The sequence below is a fragment of the Monodelphis domestica genome, chromosome 4 (assembly GCF_027887165.1).
Source record: "Monodelphis domestica isolate mMonDom1 chromosome 4, mMonDom1.pri, whole genome shotgun sequence".
Taxonomy (NCBI): Eukaryota; Metazoa; Chordata; class Mammalia; order Didelphimorphia; family Didelphidae; genus Monodelphis; species Monodelphis domestica.
In genome coordinates, this window is record NC_077230.1 from 306,161,264 (window position 1) to 306,186,581 (window position 25,318).

The 25,318-nt window shown below is 38.3% G+C and overlaps 1 protein-coding gene across 6 annotated transcripts in view; it reads right to left on the bottom strand.

The window, feature by feature from the left end:
- STARD13 (StAR related lipid transfer domain containing 13) overlaps positions 1 to 25,318 on the bottom strand; it is a 799,642-nt gene that overhangs the window by 293,786 nt on the left and 480,538 nt on the right. The window contains exon 1 of one of the 6 annotated variants that reach the window (XM_007495312.3): positions 11,560 to 12,030. The exons of the other annotated variants lie outside the window; for them this stretch is intronic. Coding sequence (XP_007495374.1) covers positions 11,560 to 11,683 — 124 coding nt within the window. The 5' untranslated portion in view covers positions 11,684 to 12,030. Of the gene's footprint in view, positions 1 to 11,559; positions 12,031 to 25,318 lie in introns of those variants that run through there. 6 annotated transcript variants of the gene reach the window in all.

The window sequence follows — 25,318 nt, forward strand, 5'->3', positions numbered from 1 at the left end:
TTTAAAAATGATTAATAAATTTGTTTGTTACATTAAAATTCATAAGCTTATCTTTCCAGCCTTATCTTCCACTACTCTCCTTATACTCTACACTCCAGAAAAAACATACTCACTTGTTTCATAAATTATCCCATGCTATATTACTTCTTTGCTTTTACTTATATTATCCCCTTTTTCTGGAATGTACTCCTTCCACCCTCACTGCTTCCTGTTGAAATACTACTCATCTTTCAAGATGTAGCTAAAATGCTACTTCTTCCCTGTAGGTCTTCTTTGACCTCCCTACTTGAAAGAGATTGCTTCTTAATTCAGCAAATATTTATAAAGTGTCTACTTATAAGATCCAGTACAAGTCACAGAGAAACAGAAACAAAAGAGCCCTTAAGAAGATTACTTTCAACTGGAGGACAACTACTCTAACTAGAAGTTAATTTGTTTCTTCTATAACTTGTCCCTATCAATTCATCTGTTGTAAGTTTTAGATGTCAGCTAGCATTTATTAAGCACCTACCATGTGCCAGCTAGAAAGACATGAACTCCAGAAGCTCACAACCTAATGGGGAAAACGACATGCAAGCAACTATATACAAATAAGATACAGAAATGATAAACTGCAGGTAGTTTTAAAAGGAAGGAACTAAGATTAAGGATATGATTTATACTGGCAAGAAAGATCTCCATCAGTTGATATTTTGGCCAATGAGGACAGTCATATAATCAAGTTTAAAGTCACACAATAGTACTCATATGAATTCCTATATAATTCAATCGCAAAAGTATACTTTTAGTAGTACAAATTTAGATCTGCTGTCCAGGATCATGGCTGAAATTTCCATAATAAAAGTTATGTCATATCACTCAACTTTAACACACATTACATATTTCTTAAATGTTTGGTATTTTCTAGAAAAAAGTTCTTAAAGTATAAACCAGGGACTCCCAGGTAAAATCTATTTTCTTAATGTTAGTAAGACATTTTAATTTCTAACAAGGTAAATATTGCTAGATACAACCCCCATTTTAAGAGAAAGCTCTAAGAAAAGTCCTTAATAATTTTGGAGACTGGGACAGCTAAGTGGTTCCGTGGATAGAGAGGTAGGCACAGTGATGGGAGATGCTGGGTTCAAATATGACCTCAGACACTTTCTAGTTGTTTGACCCTGAGCAATTCACTTAACACCAACTGACTAGCCCTTATTGATCCTTTGCCTTGGAACAGATACTTAGTGTCGGTTCTAAGACCGTAGGGTTTTTAAAAAATATAAATAATTTTTGAGATTGTTAAGGGATCTCAGACCATAAAGGTCTCAAACAGTTATTCTATATAATTCAGATAAAGAAAGGAGATATTGGAGTCAGGAAGAACTGCAGGCAAAGCTTGCCTCTGACATATGTTAGTTGTGTTATTATGAGTAAGTCACCTAACTTCTCTGTCCTCTAGGACAAAAATATTTAACAAAATAAATAAGAATAAAATAGAACACAGAAAATGTTAGTATGTGGTTTTCTAAGCCAATAAGCCACCTGGAGGGGTTCTTATGTCCTGTTTGGTGGCCCTCATTTCTATTTGAATTTAGCACCATTACTCTAGGCAACTCTCTTAGACTGTTACCAATTAATTTTCTGGACTCTTCTCCCAGAACCCCCAAAACAAAACCAACCCAAACTCAAGAACAATGTAAGTTAACCCAGAAATCTATGACTATAGCAGGACTACAGAGCAGGTGGTTTATGATGCTTTTTGAATGTTTGGAAAAGAGGTACTTTAGAGCTCAAAATGCTCTAGCACCTAATTTATACTTCAGTGTGACAATTGCTGGGTGTGGTTCTTTTGTTTTGTTTTACACATTTTGTCCTGGTTATAAACTCCTTAGGGAAGAAAACAAACCACACTAACCAAAAATATGCTGCAGCTCTTTCAAGTATCTAAGGATACAAAAGGAAGATGGATTGCATTTTTGCTCAGTTATTTCACTTCCAGTTTGGAGTCTGCTCCTCCAATATCAACTCAAGGTTAAAATTATGAAGCGTTCTTTACATGGCCCATTAAACAGTCTGCTCACTAAACTGATATATTAGGTTGTCTTTTAAATAAACTCTAGAGTACACAAGAATGATTTTAAAACACCTACAAAACCAAGAAGTTTGTTATGAAGGGGAAAAAATCCCAACTGAAATGATTGTCAAATATTGCCCTTGTTTTTGATTCAATGGCTGAAATAAGACTCAACTTTAATAGCAAAAGGAGAGCCCACTTATGTTATAGCATCTTGAGAAAAGGTCGAGTCTTTTCTGAACATAAACCATGTCAAAATTGACTAGGAATGCTAAATTATTCAGAGAATAGAAAATAAAAGGCCATGGCAACAATGCTGCTATATTGAGTATATTTCTTAATGTAAATTAGAAGGCACAAGAGAGATAATGTAGCCTGATGAATGAATGGATTCTTAGAACAAGGAAGATCTGAAATAAACCTAGTCTCTTCAACATCCTGACTGTCTGACACTGGCCAAATTGTCTAATCTTTCTGTGTTCCAGGCAAATCTCTTAAAATTGTAAGTTGCAAAACAATGGTCTATTAGCATTGGTAAAATAAATTTCCTTACCAGGAATTCCCTACACTCAGATTACCCTCCCAGTCCAAAACAAAAATAAAGATAGAGCCCACAGGTTTTCTATGATGGATGATTCATTCTTGACACTAGTGATAAGCTCAAGTATATTTAACTAACATTTATTAGGTGTCTGTTATGTGAAAAACTAATGATTTTCAGAGCATCAAACTTTTGAGCACCATTAGACTAGATCTCTTAAGAAAAAATCAAACAAAATGCTTTATACTGCAAATAGAAAATGTAAAAGTAAAAATAAATTATTTTAAAAGCCATAAAAGAAATGAAAGAAAAAGACAAAAATAAAAATAAACTGTTGATCATGTTTGTTCTCTACTCTGTATATATTTCCATTTTCTGTGATAGTAGTTTCTTAACTACTATCTTCTTAACTACTAACTACTAAAGATAGTTTCTTAACCTCAGATCCATGAAATCCCAAGAGACCAGGGAATAAATTTCCAAGGAAATTTGGAAGAGAAAAAAATTACATCTTTATTTTTACTAATCTCTCATTTAAATTTAGCATTTCTTTCAATTAGGGCTTTTTATGAGGGAAGAATATTCTTCTGAACAGGAACCCAATAAGCTCTGCCAGACTGTCTTGTTCTCAGAGGACATCTAGTCTGATCCCCATATTTAAAAGATAAGGGAATTGAGGCCAAGGAGTATAATAAGTGACTTGCCCAAGGTGATACAAATAGTAATTATCACAGGTATAGGATCTGACCTAGGTCCTCTATTTCATGTGCCTTTTCACTAAACTTGATTCCTCTCATTGGACCTATGACACTATTGAAATTATAGTAAGTTTATAAGCAGCTCTACTTTGTAGAGTTGGCAAAAGGAAAGGGTTGTCCTGAGTACAAATCAAGGATATTGGGAGAGCAAGACTCAAATGTATATCTATTGCACAATTTTGCCTAGGGAATCATAATCTAAAGTCCCTCCACTAAGTATGGACTCTTACAGTTGTAAGATGTATCAGTTCAAGCAAATGAAGCTGTCCACCTTCATACCTGTGTATCCTGGTTGCAAACTAATTGATGTCCTGTGTATATTTCCCAATAGCATGATCTAATCACCTGGCTGGTTTCCCTTTTTAATATAAATATATTCTAAATGTATTCACCTTAGAATAGATGAAAAAGAAATTGACAATGTAGGATGGTCTGTTCTTTACAGTATGGAAAAAGAAAGTACTCTGATCTAAAGTAGATGAAAAGGCTTAATTGGTATTGTCCTGTGATTTTTGTAATCACAGAATATATTAGTGTTTTAACGATGCTCCTTTCTGATAGTTTAGATTTTACTTTTGATCATAGTGTACATTAAAGTCACAATCTAATGTTTACATCATATCACAGGATGCTACTGTTGACACTCAGAGAAGGAGAACTTGTTTTGACAGGACAAGAACTCATTTAAATTTGGTGGAATTAGAGTTTCTAATGAAACTCAAACTTTTCAGTGTTTTGAGTTAATTTTTGGCAGCATATAGCTTCCTGTGTCTAAGAGAAATTACTTTAAAATTAGACCATAAAAAAGATCAAAAGACTTGGACATCAATTAGCTTGCAACCCATCTAAATATTGTTTTGTGCGTGTAAAAGGAATCAGACATATGGATTAAATTTCCATTAAAACACAGCAGGGTTTAAAAATGAAGGGGAAAAAAGAGTTTTGGAAAATTCATTTGACTTTTCTCACACCTTCAGACTTCTAAAAAGAAGCTCAAGCTGATTACAGACACCAAAAGCTAGAGAGCATGCTCTTGACTAGAGACTTTGTTGATGGAGTTGGTTCAGTTACAAGGACAGCTGATTAAGAGAAGACAGATGACAGAACACCTGCCATTCCACTCATCTTAGACAAAGCTCAATTACATTTTGGGTCTATAATAGGTCTAAACACACACACACACACACACACACACACATACACACACACACACACACACACACACACACACACACACGCTTCTGCTACATGAAAGAAACCTAAAGGTAAGAGAAGACTATAATTATTAGATTTTCTCCACCATTCTATATAATAACATTACTCTGGATTATTCATTGAACTCAATAAAATGTAAGCAGTTGGAGTGACATATGGCATCCACCTTCCCATCTCTTGCTCTTCCCCCATTGTTTTTTCTTAGTTGGCCACTTGTAAGTATGGCAAAAAACTGTAGATAGTGTGTTTAGAGGATGTGGTGGGAACAATTACAGAAGGCTGAGTGACTTTTTTCTTAAAAGGTAGCATACCCATCCTGGAAACTTGATTGGATTTAAGTGGACTAAAGACTGTTGTAGCTTCTTTGGTAGGCTAACTACAAAACCCAGGGAATAAAAAGTTACCATGCACCTCTCAGGCTTCTGATTAGCAGATCATCACTGGCAACACAGAAGAGAAGAAAGCTGTACCAACCAAATCAATGCTGAATATCATTTCCTTAATAATGTAAAACAATGTAACTATCAGATACTTTTTAAGTGTCTCTTTTTTTTACATTCTAGAAGCTGAGTGGCCAGTCTTGTCTTAATCAGGCTAGACTACCAGAGGGGCACTATAGATTGACTCTTCTCAAGAACCAAATGGAAAATCCTAGAAAATTTTTGCTATGCATGGACACAGAGTGGAAAATTAAGGGAGGAATCATAAGGACTGAGAGACTGAAAGAACCTCAGAGTTTATATACTTTAACCTCCTCATTTTTATAGATAAGAAAACTGAGGCCACAGAGTTTAAATAACTTGTTCAGGGGTCATAGAGGTAGAAATTTCAGAGGCAGAATTTTTGTACCATGAAGCAATGCCATATTAGATGATAATGATGCATCTTTAAGTAGGAAAAACCACTTAAATCTGGGGATCGTATGGCCTCTTTGGATGTCTTCTGACCTCCTTCCAATGCTGTTCAACATTACTCTAGAAAGTATTGATTCATTTTTTGTCCTTCTACAGGGACCGCATAATCAGAATGGACACTGAGGCTATTGCAAATGATATCCATCATCTATCCCAACTGTAATATTGCTTTAGAATCAATAAAAGGAAGAATAATGGCCAAATGGTCATTAGCAAAAATTCTAATAAAAAAACAACTCGTGGTAGGTCCTGTCTACCTCTAAAGTCAGGTTTCCCAGAGTATGTGTAGTGAGGAGTGGAATGTATATAGTCATTACCAGAAGGAAGAAGACATCAGACTTAACAAAATAAAAGCTTGACAGACAGCTATAGAGAATGTCAGAGATGGACCAACAAATATTTGGCTAACAAGAACTCAGTTCAATAGGAAACAGCTCTGTCTGGGAAGGCCTTAGACAAATCCAGTCCAGGTGTGAAGTCACAGGTCAATAGCTGGAAGAGAGATATGTAGAATAGGGTTCAAAGTGAGGACCTCCTTAGTTCAAAATCTTCAGACCTTGTATCTTCCTCCTTTCTAGCTGCCCCAAGATCTGTTTCTAGGCAGGGATGGGGAACACAGCAAAGTATTCCCTAGAACTTTCTTAAACAGTATAAAAGAAGATCCCTTTCCACCAAACTAAGACACTGCTAGATTACTTAATCCAAAGAGAATGTTTACCCACTCCCAGTGTCTATGCTTCTAAGAATGGGCTTCAGAACTGAAGTTGACCATGTACAGATTTCTTAGCTAATAGTTTAATAATAGTCACTGCAAAAGTATCTGTCAAATGGGTGCATGTCCCACAAAAAAAGGCTGATGAAAGAAACACAATAAGTGTCCATTCCACAGCCACAAACTATCCTTCTACAATGAGACTGGTATATTTTCAGGTATGATGAAATCAAGTAGGTAGAGATCCTACATTCCCTACCATTTTTTTTTTTGCAGAGGTGATTGGAAAGGTCTTACTGTCTATAAAATAGAGCTTTGCTGAGATTGGTGGTACATAACTATAATCCTTGCTAAAAGGAGGGAGGTCGAGGCTGATGGAACTCTTGGGTTCAGGAGCTCTGAGTTGTAGTGGAGCAAAACCCCAAATGAGTAAGCATTAAAAATCCAGCACAAATTTGGCAAGTCCCTGGTTGAAGAGAGCTACTAGACTATCTAAGGAGCAGTAAACTAGCTCAGGTCAGAAAAAAAAAAAAACAGGTTAAAACTTTGACCCAGGATTGGCCACTACACTTCCAGGATGAATGTCAAAAAAATGAAAACAAAACAAAAAATTACATTAAAAATAGAGCTTTACAACTAATCCCTGATATTGGGAGAGACATTCTTTTATTTTCCTAGAAATAAGGCACAATATTAAAGCATTCCTGATAGAACGATATGCATTTACTTAAATTCACACTAAGGGATAAATGACCCCTCTCATAAATTGTTTTGAGAGAAGATTTTGATAGGGTCAATAGAGAGGGCATTCAATGCCCTGAACGGCTGACTGAGCAGGGCACTGGAAAATGCCTGAAGAACAGAGGATGATGACACACATTTAGCTTAGGTCTTGAGCTGAAGAGGACTTTCTCATAATAGGTGACTCAAAGAAATAAGTATAGGCTACATTTAGCCTGTGCGGTTTTTCCTCTTCAGGGTAATGAGAATGATAGTGGTGAGGTATTGATCTTAGAACCTGTCATGTGCCTCAAAGTTTCCCAATTTTTTTAGCTCATTAATGATTACATGCTGACACGTACATTCTGTCTCAAATTGAAGCATCTAAGATGCCATCATCAGAATATCCATACCTATGATGTAGAAAGTATGGAAATCAGGGGCAAGAAAAATTCTACTAGGAGCTTTTCAATTATGGCATTCCAATAAAACCAGTACTGATCATTTAACAAGGTAATGAGCATGAAAAGCATCTTATCCTATGTTGGCATGAATGCCAAAAAAAAGCTTTAAAAATAAAAAAAAATAACAAACATAATCAGACCCATTGGGATTCAGAAACTCATCAGGCGAAGAGGGAATATGGTACAGGATAGTGGGAAAAGAAATGGCTTTGAATTCAGGAGAAAATTGGGCTTAAATTCAGCTTCAAATACTTCCTAGGGGTGTGGCAGCCCTTAAAACCTCTCCCAGCCTCAGTTTTCACATCTATTGTGGTATAGTGTAATAAAATGCAACACTTGGAGTCATAGGACCTTAGTTCAAATCCCAAATCCTGCCATTTAACTAATTGTGTGACTTTAAGTAATTCAGTTACTAAATTCTCTGGGCCTCTATTTCCTCCTCTATAACATGAGAGGATTGGACTAGATAATTTCTAAAGTCTCTCCTGACTACAGCTTTGATATTTTGAAAGGGAAATAATATCTATTGAACTTACCTCACAAGGTTATTGTGAGGTCAGACTGAGATAAAGCATTTTAAAAAGCTTAAAGTATAATCCCAGTTTGGATTTTATTAATTTTAGTTGTTACAGATTCTGCCTAACATTTCTTTAACAAAATGAGACTATTTGAACATCATCCACAATTGTTCTTTGGATAGAACAGGCACTCAGTGAATCTTTCTTGAATTGAATTGGAACATGTTGAAATAGATAGATGGTGGGTCTGGAGTCAAGAAGATCTGAATTCAACTCCAGTTTTGGATACTTACTAGTCACTTAACTGCTGCCTGCCTCAGCCTCCCTAACATTAAATGGGGATAATAATGGCACTACCTCCCATGGGTGTTTTGAGGTCTAGATGAGATAATATTTGTTCATGCCTGGCTCATAGTAGGCACTTAATACATTTTTGTTTCCTTCTTTCCACATTTCTTTTCTTCATGGATTATTATCCTTTTTTCTCCCTAAAAAGACATCTCTTTTCATCTCCTAAATGCCATTCAGCAGACTAAAGTTTAGGATTTTGAAGTATTTCAACAATACTACTTGTTATTCTTCCGACGTGGTTCCAGGTTTAACCCTCAACCAATATGAAAGTCAGGTAGAAGAATGCTTTTTTTTCCAGGACTTCAGTTCATATAAAGGCTCACTGTTAACAAATAGGACAACCAGCTGTCTCCAATAAGAGTGAACTAACACACAATAGCCTGCTTTAAATACAATTTCCTTCATTAACTGTAATGAGAAAGAAATATTTGCTGAAGTTTGAGAAATAACAACAGGAGAATGTTGTTTCCTCACAGGGTTGTTGTGAGACCAAGATAAGAGAGATGAATAAAGTTTTATAAAGCTTAAAGTGCTACATAAAGCCCAGTTTGAATTTTATCCCATGATTAATAAATTAATGTTAAATGATTAATAAAATAATAGGAAAAGGCCAATAACCCTAAAACATAGTTTGTCTGGAGGCATATTCATTTGTCTGGACTTTCTGATGTCAAGTAAGCAATCACTAAGAAGGGTGCTTTTACTGAAAATAGATTCTAAAATTAATAACTCAAGTATTTCTGGATCTAGTGGCCAAAGTTCTGTATCACAGCCACCTCAGGAAGAAAATGGGAGTAAATCAATTTGCATTGAAAAGCCCCTTCATGAAGTTGGCTGGGTTCTGTGGCGGGCATCCCAGTCTGTTCAGAGGAGCAGAAGTTGAATTCTGTTTTGCAGAAGACTGTTTGGTCCCAGTTGAATAATCTGCTGGTACTCACTGTTAGCAAAGCAGTAAATAGATTATGGGTAAACAGATATTAACATTCTGATTAAACATTTTAAAACTTCACACCTCTATTTAAATACACACAGACAAAATCATGTTAGGCTGAGGGAGCTCTTAGTATTCTTGTTCTTGGAACCAATTCTCCCTTTAATTGCTATTTATAGATCCATAGTCTGAAATGTATATCAGTCTTAAATTTATCAGAAGCAAACCTTTTAAACACTCTTACTCTTGCCTGATCTGAGGTCTTTAACAGAACTCTAATGCAGAACCAAATTCAACTGGATAACTGACCCAGTTCAATGATTACAAACCAACTTTACTGTGTATGGTCATCCAATTATTGTTTTTCATCCCCCCTGCATTGCCTTCTGAAAAAGATTGGGCTGCAGAATCCTCTTTATATCAACCATAAAAAGAGTCTTCTTGGAAAAACTCCCTCTAGTTTCCTGAGGATCCTGATTGAACAATTTAAATAAAAATGACACTGGAAGAGACATTTTCAATAAGTTTTCTGGTTTTGAAATTACTTGGTATGAAACCCTAAAGCTTATTAGGTCACAAACAGTTTTATAAAAATATTTTCTATATGGGCCACACTAATTATTACCATACCAAGTAAACATCAAAAATAATTCATAAAGAGAATCTATAATGTATATCAAAATAAACAAAGTGAGCCTTCATCACTATTGGGGTCCTTTACAACTTATTCCTAAATGCAAATGAAGACGCATATCCTGGGAAACTTGCTACATTGGGGCAGAAAGATAACAAGCTGATTAGAAAGAGGTGGGGTTGGGGGTCTTCAGAATTCTGTCTAGACAAATGAGATCCTTTCTATTTCCAGGTCATGCTTAATGCCTGAGGATGGAGTGAGCTGGTTTGAAGCATGTAAGGGCAGCACATTCTTAGCAAACTCTCTAGGGGAGGAGAAATGTCCAGTTGGTGGGGGTGGGGGTGTGGGTGTGGAAACAACAAGTAAATCCTCTCATTTCCCTCTGACATTCCCTCTCTTTCTCTTCCCCTCAAAATGGAGATCTTTCTCATGGAGCAGATGCTCACCACCTTTCCTCGCACATTCTTCTCCTTTGCCATATGCTGCTTTGCACCTTTAGGGTCACAGCCCACCTCAGGCAAGGCTGACGCTCAAGAGAGGATAAAGCCCCAGTAAGCTCTTGTCACGTTGGGGCTGTTTGTTTAGACCAATTTTCATTGCTACTTCAGAGCCATCAAGCCACTCTTTCATGCCTTCAAACCTTTCCAGCGACATGTGCTGAACATCAGGCTATGGAGAACTTCCCATCCCTTAACATTTAGAGAGAGGGGAGGAGACACCCACGATTTGAAATTCTCAGTGATTTTCTTCAAGGACCTAAGTCACCTCAAAGTCCTAGCCAGCACACCTGACAGGGCGTGAACCATTGACTGTTCCTAGCCTGGGTGATGGATTGGGGGAGGGGGAGGTTCTACTCCTCTTCCGATTCTTTGACTCAATAGTTCTCTCCCCCACCTTTCTTTTGATCTAGACCTTATACATTCTAAGAGGGCGAGGGACTTCTTTTGCTGTCACCGTTGTGAGTGTGCGACCATGTGTTCGTTCACTTGAACTCGGAAATCCTCCTGGACCACCAAGCTAACCACCTGTCTCCTTTCCTTTCAGCTCCCAACACCAAGTGCATCAGTGTTTAAATATAACCTTGAGGAGAGATTATACTCTTCTCCCAGTATATCCCCGGTCTTTAAGATTGCTTTCCCGGTATCCGTTCCTGAAAGCAACCTGCCGGGCGCCTAGGGAAGTCTTGACAAAGTTGGGTAAAGCAAAGTGGTTGTGGAGCCCTGGGGGGCAGTTCAGGAAATTAATTCTATGCGATCGCTAGGGGAAGAGGGTAGGGAAAGGGGCACTCAGTGAGCTGGACGGGGAAGGGGAACAACCTGGGGAGAACACCCACGCGGGATCTCCTCCAGGTAACCCTTTATCTTGTGCCTCCTGAGGAGCGCAGGCAACTAGCTGGGGAGCACAAGCGGCTAGCAGAGGTGCTCGCCCTCCCGCCAGCCCACTGGAGCTGCAAGAAAGGGTTGGCACTGGGGCTGTCAGGGAGCCCGCCGACTGTGGGGGCGCAGAGCAGGGACCCGAGTCCTCAGTTCAGTGTGAGGCTTGGGGGAGGGGAGGGAACGGGAGGAGGGAAGAAAGAGTTAGTAAACAGGATACTTTAAAAAAACAAATACACACTAAAAACTTGTGCTAAGAAAATGGGGGGGGGGGTTGCATAGTGCAGGAAGAGGGGACCTATGTCGCCAGAGTTTCTGTCTCCCCCTTCCCGTACCCCCCCCCCCCCCCCAACAAATCTCTGCGGGACTGACCTGCCAGACGTCTCTCTCTGACATTTTTCCACAACAAATCCCAGGCTTTGGAAGTGGAGTCCCGTAACTGCTCACTGATTGATCTCCTGAGCTGGGGTTTCAGAGGTTTCCGCTTGCTAGTCATTTTAGATCCGTCTGCATAACGACCAGGCTCCCCACCGCCACCCCCGGTTCTCTCCCGCAATCTGTCTCTTGGCAAAACCGAAAGAGAGCGCCTCTTTCTCAGAGTCCCAGGACCCGCAGCAGGGGCCACACATGGGTCTGCTTAACCAACCTCCTGCACTTGTAGTCTCCACGCATCAGACAGGCTGGCAGGCGTTTTCACTGGGACAGCACCGCATGGTTAACCTGTACGCTTCATCAACTCTCTCTAAGGCTCCATTTCCCCACTTTCCCTCTTGTTCTTTCCTCTCCTGGCTCCTCTCTCTGAAGCTGTCTAGAGCCCCTGGTCTCCTCTCTCTCTCTCTCTCTCTCTCTCTCTCTCTCTCTCTCTCTCTCTCTCTCTCTCTCTCTCTCTCTCTCTCTCTCTCTCTCTCTCTCTCTCTCTCTCTCCTCTCTCCCTCTCTCCCTCTCTCCCTCTCTCCCTCTCTCTCTCTCCCTCTCCCCCTCCCTCCCTCTGGAGCTTAAGACTCTGGACCAGATGTGCAGCAACTTAGAGAGTTTCCACCACCCTTATTCAATTTCACTTGCAGAGCACAGGGGGCTCTGCTCCTTTCTCCTCCCTCTACCTATTTCTTGATTTCCTGTATTTTTCTGCCTCAGAGACTTTTTAAACGTTTAAACAATGTGCCCTAGCTGGCCTCCCTAAATTTCTAACTATCACTGTTTTCCTGTGCTTGTGCCACGTGGTATCAATTATTTTAACTGCTATCCTGTTGTCTTGAATTCACTTGAGACTTGATGATAATTTGGGAAGGAGGGTGTTTTTTTTTTTAAGGTATGGTGCTTGGATTATGATGCATCTTTTAACTTTTTCATTTTAAAAAGCTTTTAATAGACTTGCATGAGAGGAAACTAGCAAAACTCTACAAAATGAAAAAAATTAAGAAAGAGAAGAATATTGGAGAGGAACCAGCTCAAAGTCAGGGGGGTTCTAGTCCCACCTCTAGCCTATGATCTCTGACCCTGGACAAGTCACTTATCCTCTTAATGGCAACTGTCCTAGACAATAACTTCCAGAAATGGTATTCATCTGCATTAAGAAAGGTAAATTCCTTATTGGGACTTACTTATATCATAAGTTTAGTAGCCTAGTTAAAAAATGAGAAGAAAAAAATGTATTTTCAAGAGAAAGGTAGCTGAGACATGGCATAAGGATAAAGTGCTGACTGGAGCCAGAGAGAGCTGGATTCAAGCCCTTCCTCAGACACTTATTAGTCCTTTGACTCAAGACAGTTTGCCTAACTCTTAAGACATATCTAGTGAGTCCATGGTTAAAATCAGCCAGTCCCCCACAGATCTTCTCCAACTGAAATATAAAGGTCAAATGGAGTATGTACTCTATTTACTAAAGGGTTTGTTTTGTTTTTACACCATCTCAAAGGATCAAGGTTTTTTGTACAATAAATGAGCTGCTCAAGGAAAGCAATATATGAAACTGGAAGGATTTTAAGGTTATTGTAGCCAATGTAAGGGGTGAACCACACAGTTAAGTTGTAGGAATATAATCACTTTCCTTTAAAGAACAGTGGGAGGGGGCAGCTGGGCGGCTCAGTGGATTGAGATCCAGGCCTAGAGATGGGAGATCCTAGGTTCAAATCTAGCCTCAGACACTTTCCAGCTGTGTGACCCTGGGCAAGTCACTTGACCCCCATTGCCTAGCCCTTACCACTCTTTGGCTTTGGAACCAATACATGGTATTGATTCCAAGATGGAAAGTAAGGGTTTTAAAAATAATAATAAAATAAAATGCATTGGGAGTGTGAATGAGGAGGAAATATTTCCTCCTGGTTAGAATACTAGAAAAGAAGTATACCAAGACCTCAATTTGACTAGGATTTTCAAAAAACATATAATAGGGTATTGACCAAAATTATTTAACTAGACTTTGGATGTGACATATAGATATGCTGTATTTGTATGCAGAAAGGATATAATATCACCTTCAGAATGGGGGAAGGGGAGGCAATCCTATCAAGATTCCCAAGGTCATGGTGATAAAGTACATTAAGACTCTTTAAGAGAAAGTCATTATTTCGTTATGGCAGTATCAAATGATATATTTGATGTAAACCTTAGGTTGGGAGAGGCAGATGGGATACTTCAAATACCTCTGAAATATGCTTATTAAGCATCTACTGTGGGCAAAAATATTCGACTCTGGAATTCAAATACAAAAAGGAAACACCAGTCCCTGGCCTCAAGGAGCTTCTATTTAGCTGGGAGAAAAATCATGTAAATATATACAAATATTCAGGATAATTTGAAAAGAGTACAGGCATTAACAATTAGGAAGGATCAGGAAAGGTTTCCTATAGGAGTTGACATATTACAATTGTAAAGATAGTCTAATTTCTCTTTTGATTTCCACATGTCCTATTAGTCTCACAAACGTTAAAAAATTAGCTGACATTTTCTTCTAGATCATTTTCCATATGCATTGACAATTAAGGAAATGTATTTCACTGCACATATGCTACAAATTGCTTCTGACCTGGGGTGAGGAAGCCAGTAACTATCTGCAGAGCTGCCTTCTACTGAAAACATTAGTTCATATTTCTAGTGGAAACTGGAAGAAAAGTCAGTAAGAACAGCCTCTATTACTTAAAAAAAAATCCAAGTACATTCTTGTAGTTTTATTACTATCCATAGCTGTGCACAGACTTCTGAGCTGGGTTTGAATTTTTTTTCAAAAATTTTTTGACCTATGCTAGTATTTTAAAGTTTTAAAATTATTCATTGGAAGGCAATAAATCACAGATCAGAAATGGACATGAAAACATGGAAGTATGCATAGTTACAGTCCAACCCAGATTGCCTTCTGAACTTATGCCAAATACCCTTTTGATTACATCCTCTGCTTTGTATGCATGTAGCCAGTAACATAAATGCTCTGCAAGGCATGGGATTTCTGTTATCTAAAGTGACTGCTATACAGTATAACAACAAAATGTTTAACAATTACATTCCCAGGGAGAAGCTGTGTTGTATTTAACTTTAAAAGATATCCCTATTTGGATTAAACAAAGTCAGAAGCTGTAACATTATCCACACAAGTGGGGCAAGAAAGCTTGGGAGCAGGCAAGTCATTTCACTGCTCATTTAGCTCCAAGGATTTCAGTCCCCCTACTGTTTCCTAATCTGATGTCCCCCCTCCCCCAGAAGCCACTGAGTAGTGTTGTCTCCAAGTAAATGGAGTTTACATAAACGAGTAACCCAGAGATGAATTATGCTTTCGACAATTTGTGTGGCTTCAGTTTTTGAAAGGGGAATGGGTTTAGGACTGACAAAAGGTGTGAAATTGAAGTAGCCATTTGAGGGTCTCATATGCAGTCAAGTTCTGATAGATCAGGGTATATGCAGAAGGCACCAGACAAATGAATTTTACCCATTAGTGGCTAATGGACTTTCTCCTCAACTTGAAGAGACAATTTTCTTAACTGGTCAGGCCCACTTCTCACAATTTAAAACATCTGTTGCTGTATGAAAGTGAAACAAATAAAAACATAATGGCTGGTAGCAAAACATGCAGAGTTTCCCAGTTCTTCCTTTCTTCAATCTCCCAGCCTAGGTAATTAAGACATACCACAAACACAGCCAAAGGCAACACAGTTAAGCAGTCTTGCAGAAATCCACCCATCTGCATGTCTTTAGCACCTCCATCTCCATTACCAAACTGACTCCTGAGCCCTTTTCTCTCCTTCCTATAACAGCAGACACTTCATAAGATGCTTTCTTTCAAGCCTCTTGAAGGCAAGATTTTTTTGGGGGGCAGAGGGGTGTCAGTGTGTGTCTGTGTGTGTTGGTACCTTTTTTTCCCAACATGATGCCTTATACATAGTAAGTGGATAATATTTGTTGGTTTGAAGGCTTATTGATTATTGATTGACTAATCAAAAGAATTTTATTTATTTATTGCCAAGTAATTTACAGAAAGCTGTCCTTTCAGCCAGGATGGGCTGGGTTCCAGTCCTCTCTCTGATGTCTCTCTATGGTCCTGGACAAGTCACCACCTCTCAGTCCTCTAGGTAACTCTCTAAGGCTATTAGAGGCATTGTTAAAGGAACTTTCCCCTACCAATGAATTTATAGATCCAATCCTTGTTCTCTCCTATCTTGTTTGATCTTTGCAATAACCTGGAAAGGTATACTAGAGACATTATTATTTCCATTTTTCAGCTGAGGAGCCTGGGCCTCTCCTTGAATCAAGGCCCAGTATACTTTCCACCACTCTGTGGTGCCTCTGTGAATGTTCCCAGTCTTCTTCCACCCCCTTCCCCCAGCCCTGAAAGCCTGGGTTGGTGCTATACCAAACATTATTTATGCCCGCCTCCCTTCTTCCTGCTCATTCATGGTGTCAGGTGTTACATGTCACTGAGGAGGCGCTGAAGCCTTTGCTAACTATCAGCAGGGTCTGAAGTCTTGGCTGGAGGCGAGTCCAGCAGCCCACTCCTGATGGCAGCGTGCCAGGAAGCAGCTGTTCCTGCGTACTCCGCGGCTGCGCTCCCTCGTTTCAAGCAGCCACAGCGTTTTTCAAAGCAGTTCTTCTCACTGTCCTGCCTACAACGACCTTACTGTAGAGCTTTACGTGGTTGCCGCTTGGGTAGCGTTCCATGAAACTCGCCGCCATACTCAGAGTGGGCAGCAGCCAGCGAAGATGAATCCCAGTAAACGATGTATTCATTCTCTTGGCTACATTTCAAGACTCCAATGCTGGCAACTTGCATTTTTTTTGTTGTTGTTGAAACATTCTATATGTTTTGTTTTACTTTGCTTTTTAGTCTGAAGTCGTGCTTTCATCGATATGGAGAATTCCCAGTGTAGAAACTCCCTAAATAAATGGAGATCATCACTTTACCTATAAGAGATCGTCTCAGAGTTGCCCGAGTGGCTGAGAGGTTCAGCGATTTGCCTCTGGGCACCCGGCTAATAGGTATCAAAGACAAGTTTTGGACCCCAGTCTTTTTGACTTCAAAGCCAGCTTTCTATGATATCATGTCTTTTCAAGTTACGTGTAGCTTAAACTAATGTGATTGCTTTTACCAATTAAGAAGATGATTTCTCTCAAAGTCCCCTGTCTGTTTTCTGGCCAGTCACTACCTTTTACCCAATCTGCCATATTAGAAACCTTTATTTTTGTTATCTTTGACTCTTCCCATTCTCTGACCCAAACTATGATAGATGCTCATTGATTGCACCTCTGGAATACTTCTAGTACCCATTCATTACCTTATCACTGCTCACCTGGACTGCAGGGCTAATCTCTTTCTGAAAACAGATTTTTATTGATACCTTTCCTTTATACATATGCAATATTTTCCTTCTTATCTCCCTTCCTAGACAAAGACTGCACACTGCTCATAGGCATTTTCTGTGTTATACTTGAATTATTCCTTATTCTTCTTTGCATTTTGAATTCTATATCTGCACCAATTTAAACTCCATTTAAATGCTATCTCTTCTATGAATCCTTTGTTGACCCTCTTTCCTCTCCCCGCCTTGATATTATCTTTATTGAGTACTTATCTGTATTTCTTTTCTTTTTTCTTTTTTTAAACACTTACTTTTCCCTCTTAGTGACAAGACAGAAGGGCAAGCAAGGGCTAAGGAAGATAAGTGACTTTCCCAGGGTCCCAGAACTAGGAAGTATCTGAAGCCATATTTGAACCCAGATCCTCCCAACTCCAGGCCCAGTGCTTTATCTACTGTGCCACCTAGATGCCCCTGTTGCACATATTTCTATTGCAGATATCACACAACATTGTATACCTCAAATATCAATGTTTGGGGCTTTTCTCTAGAAAATCTATAATTAGTCTTCATGGGACAGGGATAATGTCTCATCTAAACTTTGTGTCACCCTGATACCTAGCTCAGTACTCTGTGTATTTTTGTTGTTTAGTAGTTTTAGTTGTGTCCAATTCTTTGTGCCCCCATTTGGGATTTTCTTGGCAAAGATACTGGAGTGTTTTTCCATTTCCTTTTCCAGCCTATTTTACAGATAAGGAAACTGAGGTAAACAGGGTTGTGACTTGCCCAGAGTCCTAGAGCTAATAAGTGTCTGAGGCCACATTTGAACTTAAGTCTTCCTGACTCTAGGACCAGCACTCTATCCTCTTTGTATATGGTGGGTACTTAATAAATTGAATGAACAGATGTGTATATCTTCAGTCAACATAATTTGCTATTGGCCCCAGGGATAAATTAATTTTTATTCTTTTTTAAAATTTTCATTTCCCCTACTTTGTAAACTAGAACATCTTTTGATGTCTAGATTCCTTGGTTGCAAAATGCTGGGATGGCTGTCAGTACTCTATTACTAAGGAAAACTTTTGCCTGTGTATAGGGATTCCATTGTGTATATACCTTGAGAACATCTGCCATTGTACAGCAGCTTTACGTGTATACCAAGTCTTTGCTAATACTCATGGACTGTGCAGTCTGAGAGCTTTCTAGCTACCTGGAAATATCCTACAATAGCCATCAGACCCCGTTTTGCATGGAAGAAGCATGGAGAAATGAGAAAGGCCCTGGGCTTAGAATCAGCAAACATGAAATGTATATATTTATAATTTTATTTATAATTTTAATTTCTATATAATATCTATAATTATTTATAATTTAAATTTTATATATAATAACTTGCTGTTAATGGAATCTGGGACTATTCACCTTTTCTGTTTGGGCTTTGCTCTCCTGATCTGTAAAGTAAGAGGGTCAGACTAGACTAAGGTCTTTTTCATCTTGAACACTGCCCAATTCTTTATTCTTAATCATGTATACTCTATTTGGATCAACATTCTCTCAACAACCAGTACCTACATTGAGGAAAATATTTTGCTAGACTCTGGAAGAAATAGACAGTTCAGACATGATCTCTGCACTCAAGAAACATGCATACTTATATAATAATTATTCAATAGCTTTAATGTAGAAAGTAATGTGATAAGAAGATAAGAAATATAAAAACATGATTTATAGACCCAGGGGACTCCAGTTTATTTTCAACGGTGGGTATCTGGAGAAAGTTTATGGAAGTATAGTTATGATTCCAATAGGTAGATATGACTCGAAGAGGATATGGGAGGATATTCTGTGGCCAAAGAATAACATGAATAGAGAGGACTGACCAACCAATCCTATTTTATTTGATGAGTGATGTGGAGTAGGTCCAATGAGGGAAAGGAAACAGAATAAGCATTTATATAGTATAAAGCTAAGCACTTTTTGCAAACATTATCTCGTTTAATCCTTACAACAATCCTACATGGTAGGTGCTACTGTTATCCCCATTTACCATTTGAGGACATTGAGGCAAAGAGAGGGTAAGTGCCCTGCCTAGGAATACTAGTAAGTATCTGAGGGCTAGTTTTGAACTCAGGTCTGCCTGGCTCCAGGCACAGCACTCTATCTGCTGTACCACCTAGCTACCTTAGTAAGAGAGTATAAAGTCTCATGAGACTGACAGTATCATCATGGAGTAATCTCAATAAACTTCTCAAGGCTGTGCAGATCAGTGTGCAAAATGACCCCCTCTTTATAGGTATACAGAGTTGGGTTCAAGGCCTGAGTAAAGAAAGACATTTCCAACAGAGAGATGAGGAAGACCAGGAAGGAGATAGCAGTTGAGTAAACTTATTAATGTGGTGCTGGAAATCCATGGACAGTAGAAAAATCATACAAATGGGCCCATAAGGTGACTGAAACCAATTTTAATTTTCTACAAGTGCATGGCAAATAATCTCCATAAGCAGTGAATCTATAAGAACTATGGATTGCCTCATGATTGCAATGAAGACTTGTAAAATGCCGCTGTCATTGCTAGAGACAGATTTCAAAGAGGGACCTTTTCATCCCCCTCCTAATTGAGAGTAGTTGCTTCCATCTTTGTATGATTCCTTCCTTATTGGTGATAAGGATTGTTGGCTTCATTGTTTGGAATAATCCAGTCTCTATTTCAACAAGTCACATCTGCTCAAAGAAATCCTAAGGTTCCCTATTGCCTACCAAGTATGATTCAAACTGACATTAAAGATCCTTCATCATCTGGTACTTTCTAGCCTTATCTCTTATTACTTCCTTGTACACATTTTAATCTCCTATCAAGCTGGCCTATTCTCTATCATCCAAATTGGTCTGAAGGCCAAATTGGCTTCTGGAATTGAATCCAAACTAATAAAAGAATTGTCTGTAAAGGGGGAAAAAAAACATTTTATTTGGAGTCAGAGAGCCTGAATTCAAATCTTCATTTAGATATTTACCAGCTGTATTCCTTCAGACAAGTCATTTAATTTCTCTGGTCTTTATATTCTCATTTGAGGGGAGTAAACCTAGATGGTCTCTAAGATAGATCCCTTGAAGTTCTAAACTTTAGAATCCTATGGTCTACCTCATTGGCAGACTAATCTCAAAATTATAAGAAAAAAAGATAAAAGGTTAAGTTCTATTTCTTGTTACTGATAGTACAAAATCTAGGGAGAACAAATGGAATTAAAAATGTCTCAAAATTGATTTTATGAGCCTTGATTTGACATTAGTCTGAAAAGGTCTAATTAATTTGATTTTTAAAAATTTGGCAATCTTATTATCAGTGGAGTGAATAAAGAGTTTGTTTTAAAAGACTATTTAGATAAATTAAGATGATTTTAAATCAATTGTATTTTTAGTTCTATTATTAGTTTCTTCTTGTTCTACAGTTCTATTCCAATGAGCTTTTATGAGAGTTAATTTTATATAAGAAAATATTTTATTTCTTAGATGTCTCAGGGGTGGCCATTTTCCATCCATTACCAATATCTCCCCCCCTTTTTTTAATTTAAAAATTTTAATTCATCTCTTTAAAAAAAGGGACAACACTCACCTGTGGCTTGTCCAGCACAGAAATCAAAGCCACAGAATTTTGGGATTGGAAAACATCTCAGTGGCTATATAACCCACCCCATACCTGAACAGGAATACTCTTTATAAAATCTCCAAGAAGTGGCCATTCAGCCTTTACTTGAAGACTTTTAGTAAGAAAGAAATGCAATGCCTATTGAATCAGTCCATTCTACTTTAAAACAGCACATATTGTCAGAAGACTTTTTTGGAAATCAACTAAATTCACTTCTTTGAAACTTCTAACAATTTCTCCCAGTTCTGTTTTCTAGAACCAAGCAGGGAATCAGTCAAATCCCTAATTCAGTCATCACACCTACCATTCCATTTAGTATATAGGATGGAGTTCCTTTGACGTTGGTAACTTGAATTCAATAAGGGCAACTGGTTGTTTTATTATTATCTGTCTATTTGGATGTAAGCAACCTATTATTTATTTTTTATTCTCTCCTTTCTAGTCCAGAAAATACTCTCCTTGGCAGAAAACAAAAACAAAAACTCAAACAAAATTAGAGTAGTTCCTTTTCTCTATATTTCATTATCATTGCCCCATCAGTGCAAGAAATAGTTTTGTTATCCCAATCTTTTTCTGGTAGAGTCAAATTTTAAAGTCACTTTTTCTTAAAAAAAAAAAAAGTCTTTAATTTCTTTGCCAACTCTAGTCTTTTTTTTTTCCTGAGCTTTGGTACTTCTGATTATTCTTGCAGAACTATACCACTCTCTGCTTCACATTTTTTTTTTTGCCCTTGGTTCTGTCCTTTAAAATCTAAAGTGCTTATTGAGTTCCCCATGACTAGCTTCATGAGACAGCACTCACTTTTTCTACATTATCAGAATTGTTTATCTTTGTATCTTTGAAATTTCATGCTTCAGAGTTTACCATTCTTTCTAGGAAGCTGCTTCTATAGAATTTTAGGCCACAGGATCCTACCTATCTTTTCTTTGTTTAAACCCTTTGAAATCTGTTTCTCAAAAATCAGAGTTCATATCAAATCATGCTTTCCTTTCATCCCTTCTGCCACAAATTCTAGGGTGGAGTGGTCACTTCTCCTCAAGGTCTTCTGTCCTGTCCAAAACAGCCTCCGAGTTTGTCCTTGGCAGTAAGGATCAGATCCAAAATGGAATTTTCCTTTTGAATTTGAATCCTCTCTCCTTTGAAAGATGAAATTGCCATTACAGCAAGATAAAGAAATTGTACACTGGTATGCATTTGGCAGAAAGAACTGCAGCAGATTCTAATTAATTGAAATCCCTCCACCACTACAACTATCATGTCTCTCTGTGCCAGGTTTGTGATATGTCTTTTGAATTCATCTGTTTTCACTTTCTGTCCAGCTAGCCTCTAGTATATGTTATGATGACAATATTGCCTCTATACTAGTTTGGGTTTTCTTCATTCAAACACTGGCTACCAGGCTCCTCTCCCCTGACTTCCACCTCCAGTATTTCCTCACAGAATTCTGTCTTACTCTACCATATGATTCCACCATTGCCCACTTCTTGCCTACCCTGTTTCTTTTAAATAAGATCATCGTTGGTCTCCTAAAATACCTTATTTAAATCCAGGAATAAAGTAACTGAGTTTGTTGCCATTAGAAATATAGGAGAGCAGAGGTAAAATCCTCCAGTCTAGGATTCTCTAGTCTAGACCTAGAATTTTACAGATGAAGAAACTGAGGCCCCAGAAAATAAAAGCAACTAGCCTAAGATCACACAGAGGCAGGATTTCAATCCAAGTCCTTTGACTTCAAATTCAGTGCTCTTTTCATTACATTCTAAATTTTACTTGCTTCTTCCTTTTATTTTTTTTCTTCTACACTTGGACCAGTAGGCAGTTATCATTCAGATGCTAGTTCATTTACTCAACTAACCCTGATTGACATAGTTTGGGCAAAGTGATATCCTGGGCACTCTAAAGGACACAGAATGGAAGATGTGATAAAGAGTTCCTCACCACTGAGTCTCTATGCCATCGACTAGCTAGGTGATGTTGGGTTCTTATCCTTTGGGTCTAAGATTCTTATTCTCTGACAAATAAGAAGGTCATAATAAATAACTTCTAAGGTCTCTTCTCACTCTAGTATTCTAGAATTCTTTGAATGCTATCTCTGACCCCATTCTGATCATTTTTCTTTGACTTTAGGGATAGAGAAATTTGAGTTGCTAGACAAACTAAGACAGCTGGCTCCACTGGTGCATGTTAGGCACAAGATGATCCTTCTGATCCAATGGTATTCAGCATTGAGCGTCGGAAAAAAAAATGGCAACCATAGTGATGGGAAAGGATGCCCCAACACAAACTGATAGCTGGGGGGTTAGAGATGAAGACATATGATTTCATTAGTATAGGAAATTCCCAGGTTGGGAAACTCCCTTTAAAGATGCATTTCTGTACCATCTCTGCAACTTGTAGCCTTAGAGGTGTGCCTAGAACAACAAGTAATTTGCTCCAGGATCTTAAAGCTGGTATGTGTCCTAGAAGGGACCTGGAACCTAGGTTTTCCTGGTTCTGAGACCCGCTCTGCCTTTAGACATACATACATACAAATACATACAGGTTCTGTGCCCAAACCAAAAGAACAAACACACAGAACCTTTTATTAAAGTTAGTCACTAGGGGAAGATTAGATGGCACAATGGGAAGAGCAACAGATCTGGAGTTGGGAGGACCTGGGTTTATGTCTGGCCTCAGACACTTCCTAGCTATGTGACCCTGAGCAAGTCACTTAACTCTGATTGCCTAACCCCTTCTGCCCCTTTGTCTTAGAACTGGTACTCTCAGAAGGTAAGATTTAAAAAAAAATAAAGTTTGTCATTGACTAATCAAATTTAGTGGGCAGTGGATTTCAAACTAGTCAAGAAATGCTGTATGGGTGTGATTAGGAATACTTTTGTGTCTTCATTACAAACTTAATCTATGACTTAAAAGAAACACTCTTTTGGTTCAGATCTCTAATTTCATCAACATAGAGAATTCCTGACTGTGGAAACTCCTTCCATGGATGCTTATTGTACATATAAGAAACTTCTCTATAAATTATAGTCTTGGAGAGACATCTGGGGTCATGGAGAAGTTAAGGGATCTGTGCATGCTCACCCAGCCAGTATATGTCAGAGGCAGGACAGGAATCCAAATGTTCTTGACCCCAAGGCCAGTCTTCCTTATATGCAGACACATATACGTGTGTGCATCTATATGCATTATACATATATACATGTATATATAAATAATATGCAGAATTCAAAAAGGTATGTGTCCGTATACCTATATGCCCATAAATGCATGGACACACATACCAGATGAGGAAATACATGTCTTTATATATGCATATAATTTATACTATAATTCCAAAAGGACTTTAGATCATCAAAATGAAAAAAAAACAAAATTTAAAGACTATAAAACAGTTAAAGTGATTAAGGAAATGAATGTTATCAGGCACTTTGGATTGTTTTTATTGTAGTTGAACACAGAAATTATTTCTGAGTTCCTATCAATTAAGGAAAATGGAAAAACACTCAGCCATTTATAAAATGGTGATATCATTGGACTTGTTTCTATCTTCATTGTTATACTGCTTATTTTTGTTTGAGAAAACTGAAGCTATACTAAGCACTGCATTCCCTCCAAATTGGCTTTGAATTTAGGGGCGATGAATATGAAGGGTTCTACAATAAAATGCCAACATTTGAAATGTTTAAAGATCTTTAATGTTTAAAGTCAGTGGGGGTAAAGGAAGTGGGATGGCAGATGTGGGATGACAGTTAGGGAGCTTAGTGTGGGGCAGAGCTGAATTGATAATGGGCGATAAAGAGGGCAACAAGATTTTTGTTTGGAAGCATGTCTTCCACCGAGTTGAAAGGAAGGAAAGCACAAGATAGGCCTAATGAAGGTAGGCTATTTGGACACAAACCGGTCAAACTCCAGGATTCTCTTACATGGATGCCAACAAAAGCACTTTCATCTCCCACAGACATACAATATAGAATACTTAGAAAATTCATAAAAGGATATTCCTGGAACAAAAAAAATGATCTCTGCTGGCATTAAGAAGAAGGGAAAAGGAACAGACTTGATAGCATATCTCAAAAGAACTACCTTTGGGTTGTCTTCTGCATTATTTATTATAAAAAATCTCAAGATGAGATTTTCTCTTTTTCCACAAGAATAATTTAATCTCATTTAAATTTGGTTTTCCAAGAGGAATTAAGTTTAGTCATGAATGACTGCTTACATATCTTGTTCAGCATCTCCAGATGTGCAAAACTATCATTTTACAGATGAGCAATCTGAAGTCCAAAAAGTTTAGGAACATAGAGCTGGTACCTGAATCAGGATTTGAATCCAGATCTTCATGACTAACTTCAGTGCCCTGTCTACTATACTGTGCTGCCTTTCACTGGGATGGTATGTGACTCCCACTCCCACCTCTCCACCAACACACACACACACACACACACACACACACACACACACACACACACACACACACACAAACACCAGAGAGCACTTTCATGTTGTTTAGAGTATTTGCCCCATGTGCCCAAAGTGCTAGTGATCATTCTGCAGATATACAGTCTGTTACCAGAACATGTGAAGCTTAGTAGGATATATCAGGGTGAGGGGTCACCTACTTACTACCAAAAATCATCAGAATAATGCCTTTAGGGCAGGTCACTCAAAAAGTAATGCTGTAAGGAGCAGCTGGGTAGTTCAGTGGATT